The sequence below is a fragment of the Triturus cristatus genome, chromosome 8 (genome assembly GCF_964204655.1).
Source record: "Triturus cristatus chromosome 8, aTriCri1.1, whole genome shotgun sequence".
Taxonomy (NCBI): domain Eukaryota; kingdom Metazoa; phylum Chordata; class Amphibia; order Caudata; family Salamandridae; genus Triturus; species Triturus cristatus.
Genome location: NC_140591.1, coordinates 753922172 through 753938956, shown reverse-complemented (window position 1 = coordinate 753938956; position 16785 = coordinate 753922172). Strand labels below are relative to the sequence as shown.

Genomic DNA, 16785 nt, shown 5'->3' with positions numbered 1-16785 from the left:
ACATCCAGATTAAAAACCATTATGGCTATAGGAGGTCTTGAACGATTGGTCTCTTCTCCCACTCATGTGAAAGGTCATACCCTAGATGGGATATATTCCAATAACAGTAATGTAGTCAATATTTCAATTCTTCCAATTACATGGTCTGATCAGTCTGTGGTCATGTTTGAACTAAATAGTTCTAGGAGGCATCTTGCTGGTCCTAAACAGAATAAGGAGATCGTTACTAGGGTATGGGGCAAACTGGATGCCAAACAATTGGAATCCTCCCTTATAGATTCAATGTATACGCCTTCGCGGGACATTGAAGAGGCAACGACTCTGTATAACAGATGGTTAGTTAATGCATGCGAACAATTCGCGCCCTCTAAAAAATGGATACCTAAACGAACCTCCCCTACCGCACCTTGGTATTCAGGAGAGCTTTAGGAAAAAAAATTAATTTGCAAATATGCTGAAAGGAAATGGCGTAAAAACTATGCCAAGTCAGACAAAACAGAATTTAAAATAGCCATCTCCAAATGTAAGCAATCTCTCATGCTAGCTAAGAAAGAGTATGTTTCCTTACAAATAACCAAGGCCCGATCTGATTCTAAGGAACTGTTTAAAACGGTTATTAAATTGTCCAGTCCCAATTTGCCAAAGGATCATGCTGCTCCAGATTTCTGCAACGTAGTGGCGGCGTTTTTCAAGTCGAAAGTTGAGACGATTTTTTTTATCTTTGTCAGGACTGATTAATAAAAATCAGACTGATTCGAATTCAAAAAAATGGGAAAACCCACATCCTCCTGACATGATATTGGATCATTTTTCCCCTCTGGAAAGGGGTGATACTTTGAAACTGTTGAACAGTATCAAATCTGGTGCCCCGAGTGATCCCCGTCTAGTATGGATCATCAAGCAGATTGCTGACACTGTTTGCATGGTATTGACACCTCTGCTTAACGATGCACTTTCATCTGGAATCTTTCCAATCTTATGGAAAAAAGCCTCAGTGCTTCCGTTACTGAAAAAACAGCCCCTGGATCCCAAGGACCCAATTAACTATCGTCCTATTTCTAGACTTCCTCTGCCAGCTAAACTGCTAGAAAAAGCAATAAATAGGCAACTCAGCGATTTTCTTTACCTTAATAACTCTCTAGATTCTTCACAATAGGGGTTCAGATCTTTCCATAGAACTGAGCTGGCGCTTCTAAAATCAACTGAGGAAATTAGAGAGGCCGTAGATAAGGGAGGGAATGCGATGTTGATCCTATTAGACCTATCCGCGGCCTTTGATATGGTTCACCACAAGGTACTACTTAACCGGCTATCTGAGATCGGGATATGTGGCCGGGCCAGGAAACTGTTAATCTCCTTTTTGACGGATAGGTCACAAATAGTTGAACTAGACGGTAACATCTCTGAACCCTTTTCTTTGCCATGTGGGGTGCTGCAGGGCTCAGCTCTTAGCCCCACACTTTTTAACATCTATGTGGCACCCCTGGCTGGCATTATTAGATCCTTTGGGTTCCAGCTCACCTCCTACGCCGACGACACACAAATTGTGCTGTCAGTGATGGAGGGAGCTGAAATGGAAACAGGTGCACGCTTTCATGACTGTATGGGATCCATCTCTACTTGGATGCCGGCCAACTGTCTAAAATTCAACTCAGCTAAAACTGAGGTGCTGAGATTCGGTAACAATCCCCGGATGTGGACACCAGAATGGTGGCCTGAGAATCTCGGTCTCTGTCCCACACCTTCCAGAAAAGCCAAAAACTTGGGCATGGTGATGGATGATAAACTTACCATGGGGGACCAGGTGAGCAAGGAGTCGTCTGCATGCTCAATGGATCTCAGAAGGATTGGGAAAATTAGGTTCGTCCTGTCTGAAGGGAGTCTGAGGACGGTGGTGACTGCATTAATAATGTCACGTCTTGACTATTGCAATAGTCTATATCTCACTATGCAGATACAACATCGGAACAGGTTGCAGGTCATTCAGAATGCAGCAGCTAGACTGTTGACCGGGACATCCAGGTTCGTTTCAGTCAGAGGAGAACTAAAGAAACTGCATTGGCTCCCAATTCATTTGCGATCTTGCTTTAAGGCGCTGTGCATTGTTTTTAGGGCCTTGAAGGGAACAGGCCCGAGTCCCTCAAAAATAAGTTTTCATGGTATATTCCCAACAGAACTCTTAGGTCCACAGGTGCCAAGCTAGTGAAAACTCCCTCTTTTAAGAAAGTAAACTGGGGAGATAGAAGCTTTGCGTATTGTGCCTCCAAGGCCTGGAATGAACTCCCCCCTCATTTTGAGAAATGCTTCTGATTGTATCTCTTTTAGGAAAAATCTTAAGACATGGTTCTTCTCCCAGTTCTAGATCTTTGCTATCCTAGGTTATCAGTGCTTAGCGCCAGGACACCTTAGGGTAATCGTGCGCTCTAGAAGTATTTAAAAAAAAATAAAATAAAAAAAAATTAGTGGATTTGACTAAATGCGTGTCTGCATGTTATGGTATAAATGGTTTATAGGCAAAGTTATCACATTCTCTAAAACTAACTACATTAATATTCTAAGATAATAGAAAATCAATGCTAATTAGTAAAATTTAGATATTAGTGGAAAAACAATCCAAACAGAAAACATGTAAGACAATAAAAGTTTCTGAAATACTCCTAGAAACCTCCAGTTTTAGAAAAAAAACTGTTTAAAAAGCATCTTGAAAAAAGAAAGTTTGCTACGTCTTATGCCCCTTTTCGACTTTTATTATCCAATAATGCGTTTTCCTTGGAACAGGATGTTCAGAGGTTCCTAGACTTTTTAATTTCCTCAGAGTAAAGCAAAAAAACTCAATAATGTGATCTGTTAGACTTTCAGAGGAGTACAAGGCATACTATCATACAAATCCCTCAATGCCATCATGTAGATACCTGCCTCAATTCCATCTGCCTTGTAGCCAGCTAATTTCTGACATTGTCTTGTATGGCACCAAGAGATACTTCCACAATTAAAAAACTCCAGAACTTGGCAATTTTTGGATCGACTCAAAAGTTTAACTAGACCTACTATGCAAACTTTGACACTTTCTTAGGTGCAATGACGTCTTTTCCATGCAGTCCTGATGAGCTAATTGAAGAGCTGTTTTACTGATTTCCGAAAATCAGTCACCTACTTATGCCTACTACCCCTTCTGGCATATAAGTCATCAACCAGTACTCTCCAGCCATATCTGTCCTGGGCTTTTCTTTCAATCTGATTCCAGGTGTAACCCATCTCCTTGCAGTCAGCCGCGAAGCCTCGACGCGGGGCATTTCTAGGCCTTCCTCTTTTCCTTTTACCTTGAGGGTGCCAAGTGAGGGCCTCCCTGGTGGTGTTTGATGCGGGGTTGCGGAGGGTGTGACCTGTCCAGTCCCAGGATCTTTTCAGGATTTCTTTATGAGCAGGGAGTTGGAGTCTGCTTCCATAGGTTGTTGGTGCTGATGATGTTTGGCCAGCGGATTTAGAGCATTTTCCTCAGAGCGGTGTTGATGAAGGTCTGGATTTTGTTGGTGGTGGTTACTGTTCTTCACGTTTTCGAACCATACGGAAGAACCGATTTTACGTTGCTGTTAAAAAGCCTGGTCTTGGTTTGCAGCGTTATGTCTTTGGGGCTTCAAATCTTCATTAGCTGAATACCGGCAGCCCCTGCTGTGCCAATTCTTGCATTGACGTGGGCATCTGTGCTGCCCTGCTTGTCTATGATAAATCAGATTCAAGGAGGACAGAAAGATATACAGTATGTATGAGCAGAAATGCAGATTAGACAGTGCCAATATTTTAAATCCAGGACGGATTAGGAAAGAGTGACAATCCACCTGCAAAGGATGCTAGTTCTTTCATGGAGGGCTGTTCTGGTTTTTGCTGCATACAATGAGAGGTCAGGGAAAAGGGTGCAGTCTACAAGAGTAAGATGAGTGATCGCTTTTAAAATGGATCTAGCCTTGCAGGTGAAAGAGTTTCATCAGCACTTGCTTGCACTTTGTAATAATACCTTTTCCTGGATCCACAGCCAAATACAAAGAGCACATTGGAAGCCTCTGGTGGCCAGGAAGGTATTTGCCAGAAATGCAGAAGAGATACTGAACCCATTCCTAAGATTAGATGTTACAATCGCAGAATGAAACATTAAAGAAGACTCTGTTACTCTAGTGAGGATAGGCTTGTTCAAATTATTAACTTGTGGGCAACAAAGCCATCTAATGAGAGACTGGAAAATGCTTCTATTGCAGATTTAAACAGAGCTTTGAACATCAGTACCCCGTATGCATGCTTATGTCTACATGGTACACCTTCATCGATTAACAGAGGCATGCTGCCACTACTTCCCTTCCATTTAAAAAGAAGTCCTGACAAGTTCAACAGGTCAGGAGCTGGCTATTAACCATTTGGCTTTGTCAATGGCGGTTTTGTTTTGGCATGGTTTTTACAAAACTTTATTGATGGTGAAGCTGCTGTGCCATAAGCAATCTATGAATAAATAATCACTAGCTAAAAGCAGTTTTTTGGTTAAAAAAAAATCATACATTGCCCTACTTAGCCCTTTGCACTTAAGAAACCTATTTTGTGTGTGGATGTGCTCCTTGTTAAAGAGAAGAATGCAGTCACTCACAATGAAGGTAGCCAAGGTCCTACATGGGTTACCCACTGCCTCATACTGTCTGCTATAGTGGGCGGAATAAAATGGTATTGTCACAACAAATGACCAATGGATGCAGAGGGCTGGCTGAAATCCTCTATTTGTAGGCATATTCTACAAATAATTTAATAGAAATAATAAGGTTTTGCCTAATACTAGGCCAAAAAACACAGATCTCACTCTAAGGCTGATACTAGCAGCACGGCTACCAGTTTAAAGCTCTCTGTAACCACCACACCACCACTAGGGGTGTGTAATGGACATCCTATGGCAAGGGTGACTACAAGCCTGGACTGCTGACCCAAAACAGAATTAACAAGTTTGTTTACTAAAACCTGGGAAGTAGGCTCCCTAAAGACAAGTTGGAAAGCACAAATTAAAACTTTGCTATATACAGACAATTCTGGACCAACAGATCAAAAAGGCTGGCTGAAAGCCCCTAAAAGTATATTATACATATAATTTTGGTAAAACCAAATGGTCTTGGTTCACATCAGATCTAAAACAAAGCCAGTCAGTGTCTATTTTCTGAATAATGGAGGAGAAATGCAGTATTGGGCAGTGTAGGTCTAAGTAAAGACATTTTGCAGAACTGCCCGGCTAAACTTTGCATAGCTTTATGAGGAAGCCTTGAGAGCTTATGCTGGGAAGAAGGCATGTGCAATAACCCCTGCAGCTGCCAGGCACATTTCTCTTATCGGCATATGCCTTCGCTGCCTTAGTCCTTGTAGAGTGTGTCTAGACAGTGGATGAAGGCTTGACTTCATGAAGAGTGTAGCAATCAGTGAGCAGTGAATGGCATTATCCATGTAGCAAGGATGGCATTAACATCCGCGTGATGGCTTCCAAAGATAACTAAAAGGTGTGTCAAATGCAGAACTATTGTTCCGTCAAAATAAAAGTACATGGCAACCTTGAAATACAAATTGTGCAAACTCTTATGCCAAACGATCACAGGGATGTGGAAAAAAGATCTCTTCGAATGGACAGAGCTTGAACACCAACTTTGGAATGAAGAAAGGGTCAATAAATAGCAACTTTGGAAATGGCTTTGAGATACAAAATAAATTTAACCCGATTTATGATCCTGTCCAATGTTATGAACTCCAAGCATGACGTCTTCCACAACAGAACTTGCATGTTAAAGGATCGCACTGGTTTGAATGATTTGAGCATCAACCTGGTTAGGCCCAGGTCCAGTGGGCAGTAGAGTGTTGTTCTGGGAGAAAGAAATGCATTATCCTCTTAAGGTGTATAACGATACCCTTGTTAGTCGTGGAGATTGGTACACCAGGCCCATTATTGTAGGCTCAAATGGCCCAAACTAAAGTATTGCAGGTATATATTGACAATTGTTTCAACTAGATAGCCAGTAACAGATGTAATTAACTACCGGGAAAATAAGACTGATGTTCTTCACTAATGATCAGTGACCAAACTTCAGTTCTCTTACTGAATTTTAAAGGAGGAATTCCTGGCACTTGCCAGGACCTCCAGGTTTTGTGAGAGAGAATTCCTCTCAAACAGGTGAATGTGGTCTCTGCAGTAGCACACCAGTACCAAGTTAGAGCAACCAGGCTCACAGATGTCTCTGGACTCCCCCTGGTGATCATTGGGACACAGAGTCAGAGAGGTCAAGGCTAACGGGTACAGAAATCTCTCCATCCATTTCAGCATCATAATGCCCACCAGGAAATCACCTGCCTGCACTACCAAGATGTGAAATGATTGCATATTGAGTTCAGATTAGTTGTAAAGGCGTCTGTGGGTAAACAACCCTGGGACTTCTGTAAAATGTTTCACCCATGTAAGGACAAATGCCTACTCGGGTTGACCCACTGTGATATTGTCTCACCATTAATGAGGGAGATGTACATTGTCACAACACCCACACTCCTCTGAATCCTGCCCAACCAGGACAGCGGAGGGATAGGGGGTATCCTTTTGTTTTATGATGTAGGAGACAGCAGTGGTGCTCGAGACTTGCTGTCAGGCAAAAGTTACATATGCACAAAAGGCTGCGAGCATGAGCTTACCATTCGCCACTGGGGCCAGAATACTGATGAAGTTCCAAGGGTCAGCAGTGGATTCAAACTGTAGCATCCTGTACTGGTAGTGTTGATTTGCCAGTGTGAACAGGAGGTACATCCAGTGCTCCTTCAGAACAGGTCAATGAAATCAGGTGCCCTGAGGACACAGTAAGCATAATCTGCATCTGAGCTAGACAGTATCTTGAAACTGCAACAGGTGAGGAACTGATTTACATCATAAATGTCTAATACTGGGTAGAGAGAGCGCAGGTACATTGCAAGACAGTAGTGAAGGTACTAACCCTTCTGCCTTTCTAGGCTTGGAAGCGATTGCTTACTCCTAAATGGAGAATCCTCTCTACTTTCTTGAGAGAGGTTCTTGGTATATCGGCCGGGGGACAGCCCTAGCCGAGTTATTGTTCACCACTGAGAGAACCCACATGCATAATTAGTGCTTTGGGTACAATGGTGAGTGAAGAGTAAGGTGCTCCCCTCACTAGAGGAGAGTGCTTTACTCTGCATTCACCATTATACCCAAAGCACAAAACATGCATGTGGGTTCTCTCAGTAGTGAAATGGCCTCCTGAGATGGTGCAGAAAAGAGCAAGTGGACCAAGGGGTAGTTACTGGTACTTCCTGGCCTCTGCTGAGGTTGGGAGAGTGGCTTTTTCTTACCTCTCAAGTGTGTCCTCTTTGGCTGGGGGTCCTATGAGGAAAAGGATGCTACAGGTGGTTTCTCACAGCAGAAAGATCCTTTAGTCTTACAAGAATGGAAGAACTTCCTCCGCTTGAGACCATTTACATTGCTAGTTAAACTGCAGAGTTCATCCATTAAGATACTGAACAATTGAAGGGGAGGATGATGACTTTTCCCAGCAGGTTTCAGGCCAGGGGACCTGAGCCACGACGGCGAAGCATGGCAAGACCAGAATTCATGGCCCAGGCAGCTATTTCAATAATAACGCTGGAGTTTAGCAGCTTCTGACATGCCGCGTTTTTGACCTATTGAGCATAAAATTGTACTGTTTCTTGGAATAGTGTGGGAGCAAGGTGGAGTACCATTCAAACTTGTGATCGAAAGTGCCTATGATGAACTTGATATTGCAGTGACAGACCACAGGACTACCACATCTTCCCAAACGTCTCCGGATACTTGGCCTCCTAATTCATAAGGGTGGAAGCTGCTATGACCTTCAGGTAAGCAGTCATAACTAAACAGCAACACATCTGGAGCTCGAGGATTTCCAGGCACAAAGTGTGGAAAGTCTTTTGGATTTGGGTACTTGTCCTATAACGGAAATGGTAGGCGTAAAGGTTTTCTCCAAATCTCATAAGCCTGCACAAGAGTCTGGGATTCCATGGCCAGTGTTGGTCTCAGAGGGAGCAACTTAGGCTACCGAAGAGTAGGTGCTCTTTTTTTCTGCTCAAGTTAAGTTCTCACTGAACAGTTCCTCCAAAGCCTTGAACGTAACAGCATATTAGTGTTTTTGTGAATGCGAGTCCTTGTGGTCACTGCTACTGGTCTCTAGATTGATGACTGGATTGATCAGTGCTCCCCTAGATGTCCCCTCTTATGGGGAGAGGTCTGGAGGGTAGATTAAAGTGGATACATGCTCACCTCTCAATGGTCAGCAGGTGTGGTCAAGCCAAAGGCAGTATATGAACATGGTCTTTTTTGGGACAGGGGGAAACAAGTGGTTCCCTGGACTTAAGAATTACACCACAGATTCCAGCGGCTGCACCAGGGAACAAAGCAGTACTGGACCTGTACTACATCAGGAGGAAATATAGATGCAGGGCCACTTTAGCCTTCAACTTCATACGCAGGGGATCAAGAGAGAAGTATGGGAAAATAATTAAGGTAGGCATAAACATGTCTGTTTGAGGGGAGCTGGGAGGAGGGCACCAAATCCTGATCCAAATGCTCCTGGTACAAAGGATAAAATAGGTCTGAAATATCAAGGAGCCCGCAACATAGGCAGGAGAAAAAACCCAAGGTAGAATTAATGGGAGAATAAGCCCGGAGGACACGTGTGGCCAGGAACAGAACACACTCTTTGGAGCCCAGCAGCTGATCCAGGTAAACTGGTGTCAACTCTTGTTCTTCCAGGAAGTGGATTGGCAGAGCAGGTGGTATGATCGTGTAATCCTTGGTGAGGTACATCTACAGAATTTGGGTGACATCCTAATAGAACTGAGGAGGGTGGCTATTTTGGGAGATTACCTGGGTGGGATATTGAGCCTCTTGGAGTTTCCGCTTTTTCTTGAGCCTCTTGGAGCTTATACATTTACTGGATGGCAATACCTTTCATAACAGTTACCTGCACTAAGCCTGATCCAGGCCCAACTCAAGCACAGAACAGAGTAGTGAGATGGGCCTACTCAAAAGAGTTACTGAGGCTGGCCAGAGGAGAAGCTGGCCTTGATTCCCAAGTGCCAGACTCTGCAGTCTCTGAAGCAGGTGGAGACTTTATTCCTTCATATGCACCCTGGGAGGGAAGACTGGCTGGATCCCATAGTTCATCAAACCTGCATCAGTGGATGAGATGGTAATATTTGCTCAACCATATTGTGCAACAGTGTCTTGGGCATCTTTGCCCACATGGAGAGTTTGTCTGGACTCCAAAGGGAAATGGAGTTTTGAAGGCAACCAAGGGTGAAGACTACTAAGAACCACTGTTCCCAGGTGCTGGATGTCCATTACCTGGACCAAGACAACAAAGTTTAGCTCTAGCAAGTCTTCAAGTAACAGGTGAAACTGTCTTTCAACCAGGTACTTCCACCTTCACAAGAGATGGCAAGGTGCCCAGGAAGGGATGCCTCCCATTTAGGGATCTATATTCTGTTGGAATGGGAAAGTCCCCTGCATGGTGAAAGAAGTGCACCTCTACACTGAGGTGCCCCAGCTACATGAATATCAGGATCGCTCAGAATGATTTTTGGTCATGGGCTAACAGGGATTGTGCATGTGCATCACGACCTAGGCCTGTCTCATGGTAGTGGCCTGCTTAGACTGGAAGGGGAATACCAAGCGCTACCCTTGTGAAAGTAGAAAGCTACTGCCCTTACCTAGAGTTAAGAGACGTGTGTAGTGGGGGCAGCATACCAGTTTTGTGCTCAATAGTATCAGTAATGTGAACAGGCCTTTTTACCTGTGTCACTGGAGTTGGGCCTACTGGCCCACTTGTATAAAGTTACGTGGCTCTGTACTTACCTCACCCTTGGCCTGCATGGACTGTGTGTAGCGTCCAACAGCGAATGATACTTGTGTGTGAGAGCTGGGTTGCATGCGTGTTCCTGTTGATGGAGGTTGGCGGGTTCTATTTTGGAAGCCTAGGGTCTGGAGAGGTGAGGACTGCAACCCTCAGCCAAGAAATGTATATTGCTAAAATTCATGAGAGCAAGGGTAGGACACAACCACTGATGGCAGAGGAAAAGTGCATCCTCTGTCAATATAAAAGGGCTGTTTAATTCCAGAAAGTCAGTGAGGCCTGGGCTCGTTGTCAGGAAGATAGTGGTAAAGTTACGTTGGGCACTACCAGGGAATCTTGAAAGAGAGGAAGGTTTAGTCCCTTGAACCTTTATGGGGAATATTTCAGTGGAGGCTGACAGCCAGGTGTGATCCATGGTTACTCCCTTGGCCTACGTTATGGGCCACTCAGAATTGGAGCCATTGCTGCTGTGGCAGACTGTCGCTTTGACAAAGGCCAGTGAAGAGGAGAGAGCAATTAAAGGGACCGGACACCAACACAAATTCCAAGGGCCAGACATTAAATAATGTATGTGTCTGGATTGGACTATAAAGGTGGGAGGATGAGCCACATCCTTAGTTGAACAATGTCGGCTCATCAGGAGCGGGAAGATCGGCAAGACTTCTTGCTGCTAGAATCAGGACTGGGGACAAAGGTCTGCCAGTCTTCTGCTGGGTGAGGGGTCATCACCTAGGAAGTCAAGAGCACTTGCCTTGAAACTGGAGCACCAGACCTCCTCTGCCTCCTTGCCAACACCAGATCCTCCTATGAGGATAAGTGCCTATGGTCTGCCTGCCAAGACAAGAGGCACATGTGAAGAGGAAGAGGGTGTCTGGAAGGAGCGAGGTACAGAAAGGATCCTGGTGAGCGAAGTGTGAAATGCCCAGTACAGTCGGTAACATTGCAGGATGAGCAGTCCACCCGATCATGTAGAAGCTAGGGCCATCGCCTCAGTCTGTGAATGCTGTAGTCGGTATTCCTGTCTACCAGAAGGAGGCCCCCTTGAAGTGTGGGACATCGCCGGTGTACGGCCATTAATCGAACATCCATGTGCCAGGAGGGACGGGGGAGAGGGGGGACACTGAAGTACTGTCATAGTCCGTGACCGCGTGCACCAGAAGGTGGCTTCCATGAAGACAAGGCAGTCGCTCATGGGGAAGTTCATCAACCCGAGTGCCAGGATGGGGGTCACCATGAAGTGTGGGCCATTCACCTGTGAGAGCGCTGTAGTCATTGGCACCTTATGACCGAGGGGGCCACCATGAAGTTTGAGCCATCGCCTGTGGGAGCCCTGTAATCAGTGACACCCATGTGTCTGTACGCCCACTGTAAAGTGGGGGCCATCGCCGGTGTACGATTGGCAGCCTGTGAGCCAGTGTGCCAGGATGGGGGCCATGATGAAGTGTGGGCCATCACTAGTGAATGACCGGCAGTTAGCTATCCCATGTGCCAGGAAGGGGCCACCGCAAAGTGTGGGCCATCGCCCGTATTCCTGTGGTAGTTGTTGACTGTGTGCCAGAAGGTGTCCCCCCCTAAGACAAGGCTGTTGCCCATGAGGGAGTTGACCACACCTGTGTGCTCGGATGGGACCTCTGTGGAGAAAGGGCTGTTGCCCAGGTTGGTAGTGGCGAGGATGCTTAAGAGAACACTTACTGATTGCTCCTGGAGCGGTGGGAGGAGGCCCTATGCATAGTTGGGGAAAGACCGCAAGAGGTCGCAGACCTTTGGAGTAGGGAGACCGGAGCTCATGAAGGAGTGCCCTGGTACTTCTGGAATCAAAAGGATGCCAACTGGGCAGGTAAGACTGCTCTAGGCCATAGTGGGCGCAAAAGATTTGCACAATAAAAGACAAGCGTAGAGGCGCAAGTGAACTCTTAAGCATAAACTTTGGTGTATGTGGGACTAGCTTGGGCTGCTTCTCGGAGTCGCTTCCATTATCTAAGTGGGAAATAGCCACACCTACTAGAAGGGACAGCAGAACTAGGAAATTCTCTCCCTAGAGAGGGCTAGCCCACTAACCTTAAGAAGGCTGTGTGGATTAATCAGTAAGTTGTACATGCTGTGTTTGTTTATATTAAATATCCCTTTTTCCATAAATGCTAGCATTAGACTTGACAAATATTGCAGCTACTGTTCGTATGCTGAGTTATAAGGTTGTGTAGCCTAGCACCCACCTCCCCATGACGAGCCTTTGACTGCTCAACCTGAACTACCACAGAGAGTCAAGTGCTGGCTGGGGTAGTACTTGGCCCAATTATTTAGGACTCATGGTAGGTCAGGCTCCAAGACATCAGGAGTAATAGTCCTCAACACCCAAGCTTGGCTCATTAACTTCTGTTTGCCCCCTAGCCCTCTGAAAGAGGTTCTGACATACGCTTACTCTGCTTGCAACCCAAGCAGTACAGGATGTACCCTGACCCACTGGTAGCACATAGACCATGGTGTGAACCAGATGAAAGTTCCACAAATACAAGATGCCCCCAGTGACTGTAAACAGCTGGTGGAATGGCAAGTGTGGCTTGAAACCGGAGCACTGGACTTTAAGATCATTAAAATCGAAAAGTTTTTAAAGTTTTGGGATTAGGCCCACCTAAGAGAAGCATGTTCGACGTCATTGTTAGGTAAAAAAAAGAAATGGTATGGTTGCAAATACGTGCAAGGACAAGAGCATGCTGCATGCCTCGTAAGGGGCATGCATGCACACACTCTGTGCCAAGGTGCACACAGTTTTGTATTAAAACCACAACAAACGACGATGTGGCGTTACTGCCAGAACTGCCGACTTTGGGACTGGCGAACAAGGTTCTAGTTTCGGCGCCAGCTCAACATCATGTGATTCTGGGCAAATTACTTGATCTGCCCGTGCCTAATAAAAAAATGAATGAGACCTTGTGTAACTGGTGTTCATGTAAAGAGCTTCAATACCATCAGTCGAGTTTGCGCTATATACAACTGCAAATAAAGAAAAAAGCAGTTTCTGTTCCTACCACTAGGTGACAGGGATTTCCAAGGTTTGAGTACGGGGTGCATCCCAACATAAGAGCACTCAGCATTTTAACACAATATAGACCAGTTGTCTGCAACCAGTCAATTGCCAGCTACCAGTAGCTGTCACACCTTCAGAGTAGCTCCTAGCCTTGGGTTTATTTTTAAATAAGCACAAGGTCACATTATCCTTTTAAAGTTAAGGGAAGGCTGTGTGTATTTTGCATTATTATCATCAAGCTGCAGATAAGTAGGGTCTGAAAATGAGCAGCTCAGATTTATGACCCAGGCTGGGGCACAGAGGTAAATAACTAGCACTGAGGTATTTAACTCTTTAATAAAATTCCTTCTCAAGTCAATATTAGAGCTGAGAACAAAATGATGTTTCTGAATGCTTTTAAATGGGAGAGAATTTAAATGAAAAGTTACGTTAATGGTTTAGTTAACTCTTCATTTTAATTTTCTCCCATTTTAAAGTGTTGCATTTACAAACAGCAGGCCTCTTGCTCCCAGTGGCAAGTAGACACTGTGCCATAAGTGTAACTGAAAAATACAACCATCTTAAATCAATGAGAGAAATTTAAAGGGCAGAAAAATATACCATATTATTTCTGCACTTTAAAGTTCTCCCATTTAAAAAAAAAAAAATATTGTATGTTTGTGCTATACATGTAACAGTGACACGTGCTGAAAGATATGTCCTGCACTGCAAGTACATACGACACAGGCTCTCATTCATCCATACAAATATATCTCATTCATACACACACGTTTATACATACCCAACAACCACTCTCTCAATGACACACATGACAGCCCTCTCATAGTGACCCTCGTCAAAGTATTTTGTTCAAACAATAGTATCTGGCTCTATGGACATTAGGCTTAAAGTCAATGAAGTTGGGAGTGGGGGGGGTCTGGTAACAATGCAAGAGTTATTTAGGCTCAGAAGCGCACGATGATGTGCACTGATCAGAAGTAGCTATCATTACAGAAAAGATCAGAGACCCCTGATATAGATCCTCTGCAATTCCTTGTCACTTGCATAAAGCTTCATTTTGTTTTCAAGGACATTGCCAGACAAAGGGCTTTGTTTAATTACAATTTAGGGTAAATGTAATATCCTGAAGCATTGGATGCATTTATTCAGAATATAAGATGCAACTGGTGAGACCTCGAGACCCAGGATGGATAACTATGGACAACACCTGAGAGGATTATAATTCTCCTTTAGTGTCATATGGAAGACTTTCCACTGCCCAGGTCCCGCAAAAACTGTTTTGTAAACACTGGACATCAGCAGATATGGTCTGTGGTTCTAAGTCAAGACTGAAGTTTGTGAAGAAACAGCCATGCGGCTTTTAAATCTAGAATAATTCCCAAAGTAAAGGTATCTCTTAGTGGAGCATTTCTTCCAATCATCTTGTCACAAAGTAGGATATTTTGCTGCAAAGAGTAAGATCATATAATATCATAGCAAGCTCCCTTTGGTAAGCCTCACCTCGCTTAAATATGCAAGATAGCTTGGCGGCCACCAGTCTGCTCTGTGAGAATCACTTTCAGAAAAGAAATGTCAGAGCACATACCCATGACAAGTAACTAGTGTTCAAAATCAATTTCTTAAATGTATGCCTCAAAATACATTACTCTTGGTGCCGAGTGGTGATTCATACTTCACTAAACTTGGGTAAATTACACTTAAACAATGGGCACCATAGTAAATCAAATGAAGTTCTCCCATGGTCCTCATGTTATAATATTCACCATGATAGCCTACTGAAGATTGCTCAAACAGCTGAGCTTATGACAGAAATATGCCACTTTTTCCAATTTGGCCTCATACAATTGAACTCCGAACGCAGCCCAGACATGAAACTGAATAGCATTCTGGATAACTGACTGAATAGGTTAGAGAGAGGAGAATCTTTTCTGTCCCTGATCAAAGCTAAAGACACATACACAAGCAATTAAACAGACGAGATTTACTGTTTTTCAACATGCTCTCTTTCACATATCCTAGGACCAAGTTCCTAAGAATATGTTTTGAATACTCACCAGTTTTCAAATTAGCACCCTAAGAATTTTGGTTATTGCATTCCTGATTTTCTAAGCAGATTTAAAAATCCTTTACTACATTGGCACTAGAAATCGAAAACCAGGGCAAAGCTACAATTTAATACTTAGAAAAGACTTAGTTTTGTCAACTGCCCAAATGCCTTTAAAATTAAATGTATTGTAACTGCTTCACAGCAGTTTTGCTATTCATTTGCAGGACTTGCAAATGAACATTATATATTTACAGGCCAAGTTAATTTTTATATCTTATCAATATTTACATAATTCATACAAGTTAATGTGCTTTATAAATTTAAACATAAAGTGGCTAATATTGCTGACACAGATCACAAATCAGTATGATTTCTGTACAAAATACAATAATGCACACGCTGGTGAATCACAAAGACATCAGTATAAAAGCAAATGCAAATTACTAAGCTAAACATCAACAGCCATATAAAGACCACAGAGTATATCCTTTGCAGAATATACCCTTCCATTTTTAGATGATGGTACGTGAATGTTTGCATAAAATTCTGGTCGGGGTAGGAGTGAAACATCAAACTCAGAGTTGTTAAAACATCACATTATAGAGACATGGAGCACAAGAATACATCGAAGAAAAGCAAGTTGTGAAATAACAGGCATTTGTTAAGAAAAGCTCAGAAGTGCATTAGTTCTGGTGAGAGATATATGAGCAGCAGCTCTTACGAGATGTTGACCCCATTCTGTAACTATGGGCTGTCCATATACTGTCATAGTCAGAGTCTTCGGAGAGGTCTGAAGGCTCCAAGCGAGAAAGACTACTGCGACGACCCAAGGAATCAAGACTTGATTGGTCATCATCAGCCAAGACGTGATTATGCATCAGGTCAGTGCCTTGCCATGCTAAGGATGTATATGAGTGGAATGAAATGGAGAAGGCGAAGAGGAGAAGGGTGATGTAAAGGAATAGCAACAATAAAAAAATAACGTAAAACAAAACGCAAACAATGATGGGAAGAGAAGGAAGAGAGAAAATATTGTTAAAAGGACACCAACAGATTTAGGTTTCTAATTTTCAAGTGAGTTCTAGTCAGAAATTATTTTTAGTTTGATTTATTGGTAACCTATAAAGCAGGCGAGTGACAATTTCAGCTTCAATCGAGAAAAATGCATGACTGAATGGTTTTATTAGGTATGGTTTTACCAATTCTTCTCTTTGCCAATGGATGTTTCACCAAACCTTTTCAAACCAATACATTTTCATTCACTTGTAGCCTGCTTTATAGGAAATACAGGGCCTCCACTACCTATCTTTTGAATAAGAGCCACTGATGCATACTTAAACGTACTCTTACGGACTAATATTTTTAGGAAATAAAGATGTCTGTATTGCAAAACAAGACAATACTGATGCACATGTTTCAAAGAGATCAATTTTCACAATCACTCTTAAAATAGGCTGGTTATATGTGAAAGGATTACATTCAAATTACAGGCATCCTAACATGGACATCAATTTCAAAATCAAGCTAGCTGCCAATTCTCTAAGAGCTTTCTGAAGAACAAGGTATAGTGGAAAACTATGCTTAAAATTGCCAATAGATGGTGTGAACTTTTTTTGAGGAGTGTAGGGATGCAGACGAGGGATGGGTGGTGGAGCAGAAGAACTGAGGGTTTTTGGAAGTATACTGCAGGCGATGCCAAGAAAGCAAAGATAAGTAATGCTAAGAGAACTACAGACCTTAATATATTGGATGCTGTCCAATTGGCTAGCAAAAGCAAATTATTAACAGTTGTATTTTTAGAGCAAAGTGAAAAA

General features: G+C 43.4%; 1 protein-coding gene across 4 annotated transcripts in view; it reads right to left on the bottom strand.

Moving 5' to 3' along the window:
* The window catches only part of ARHGEF7 (Rho guanine nucleotide exchange factor 7), a 908392-nt gene that overhangs the window by 137894 nt on the left and 753713 nt on the right, over positions 1-16785 (bottom strand). For 2 of the 4 annotated variants that reach the window (XM_085622181.1, XM_085622183.1), the window contains one exon: positions 15693-15869. The exons of the other annotated variants lie outside the window; for them this stretch is intronic. In XM_085622181.1, coding sequence (XP_085478307.1) covers positions 15693-15869 — 177 coding nt within the window. The remainder of the gene's footprint in view (positions 1-15692; positions 15870-16785) is intronic. 4 annotated transcript variants of the gene reach the window in all.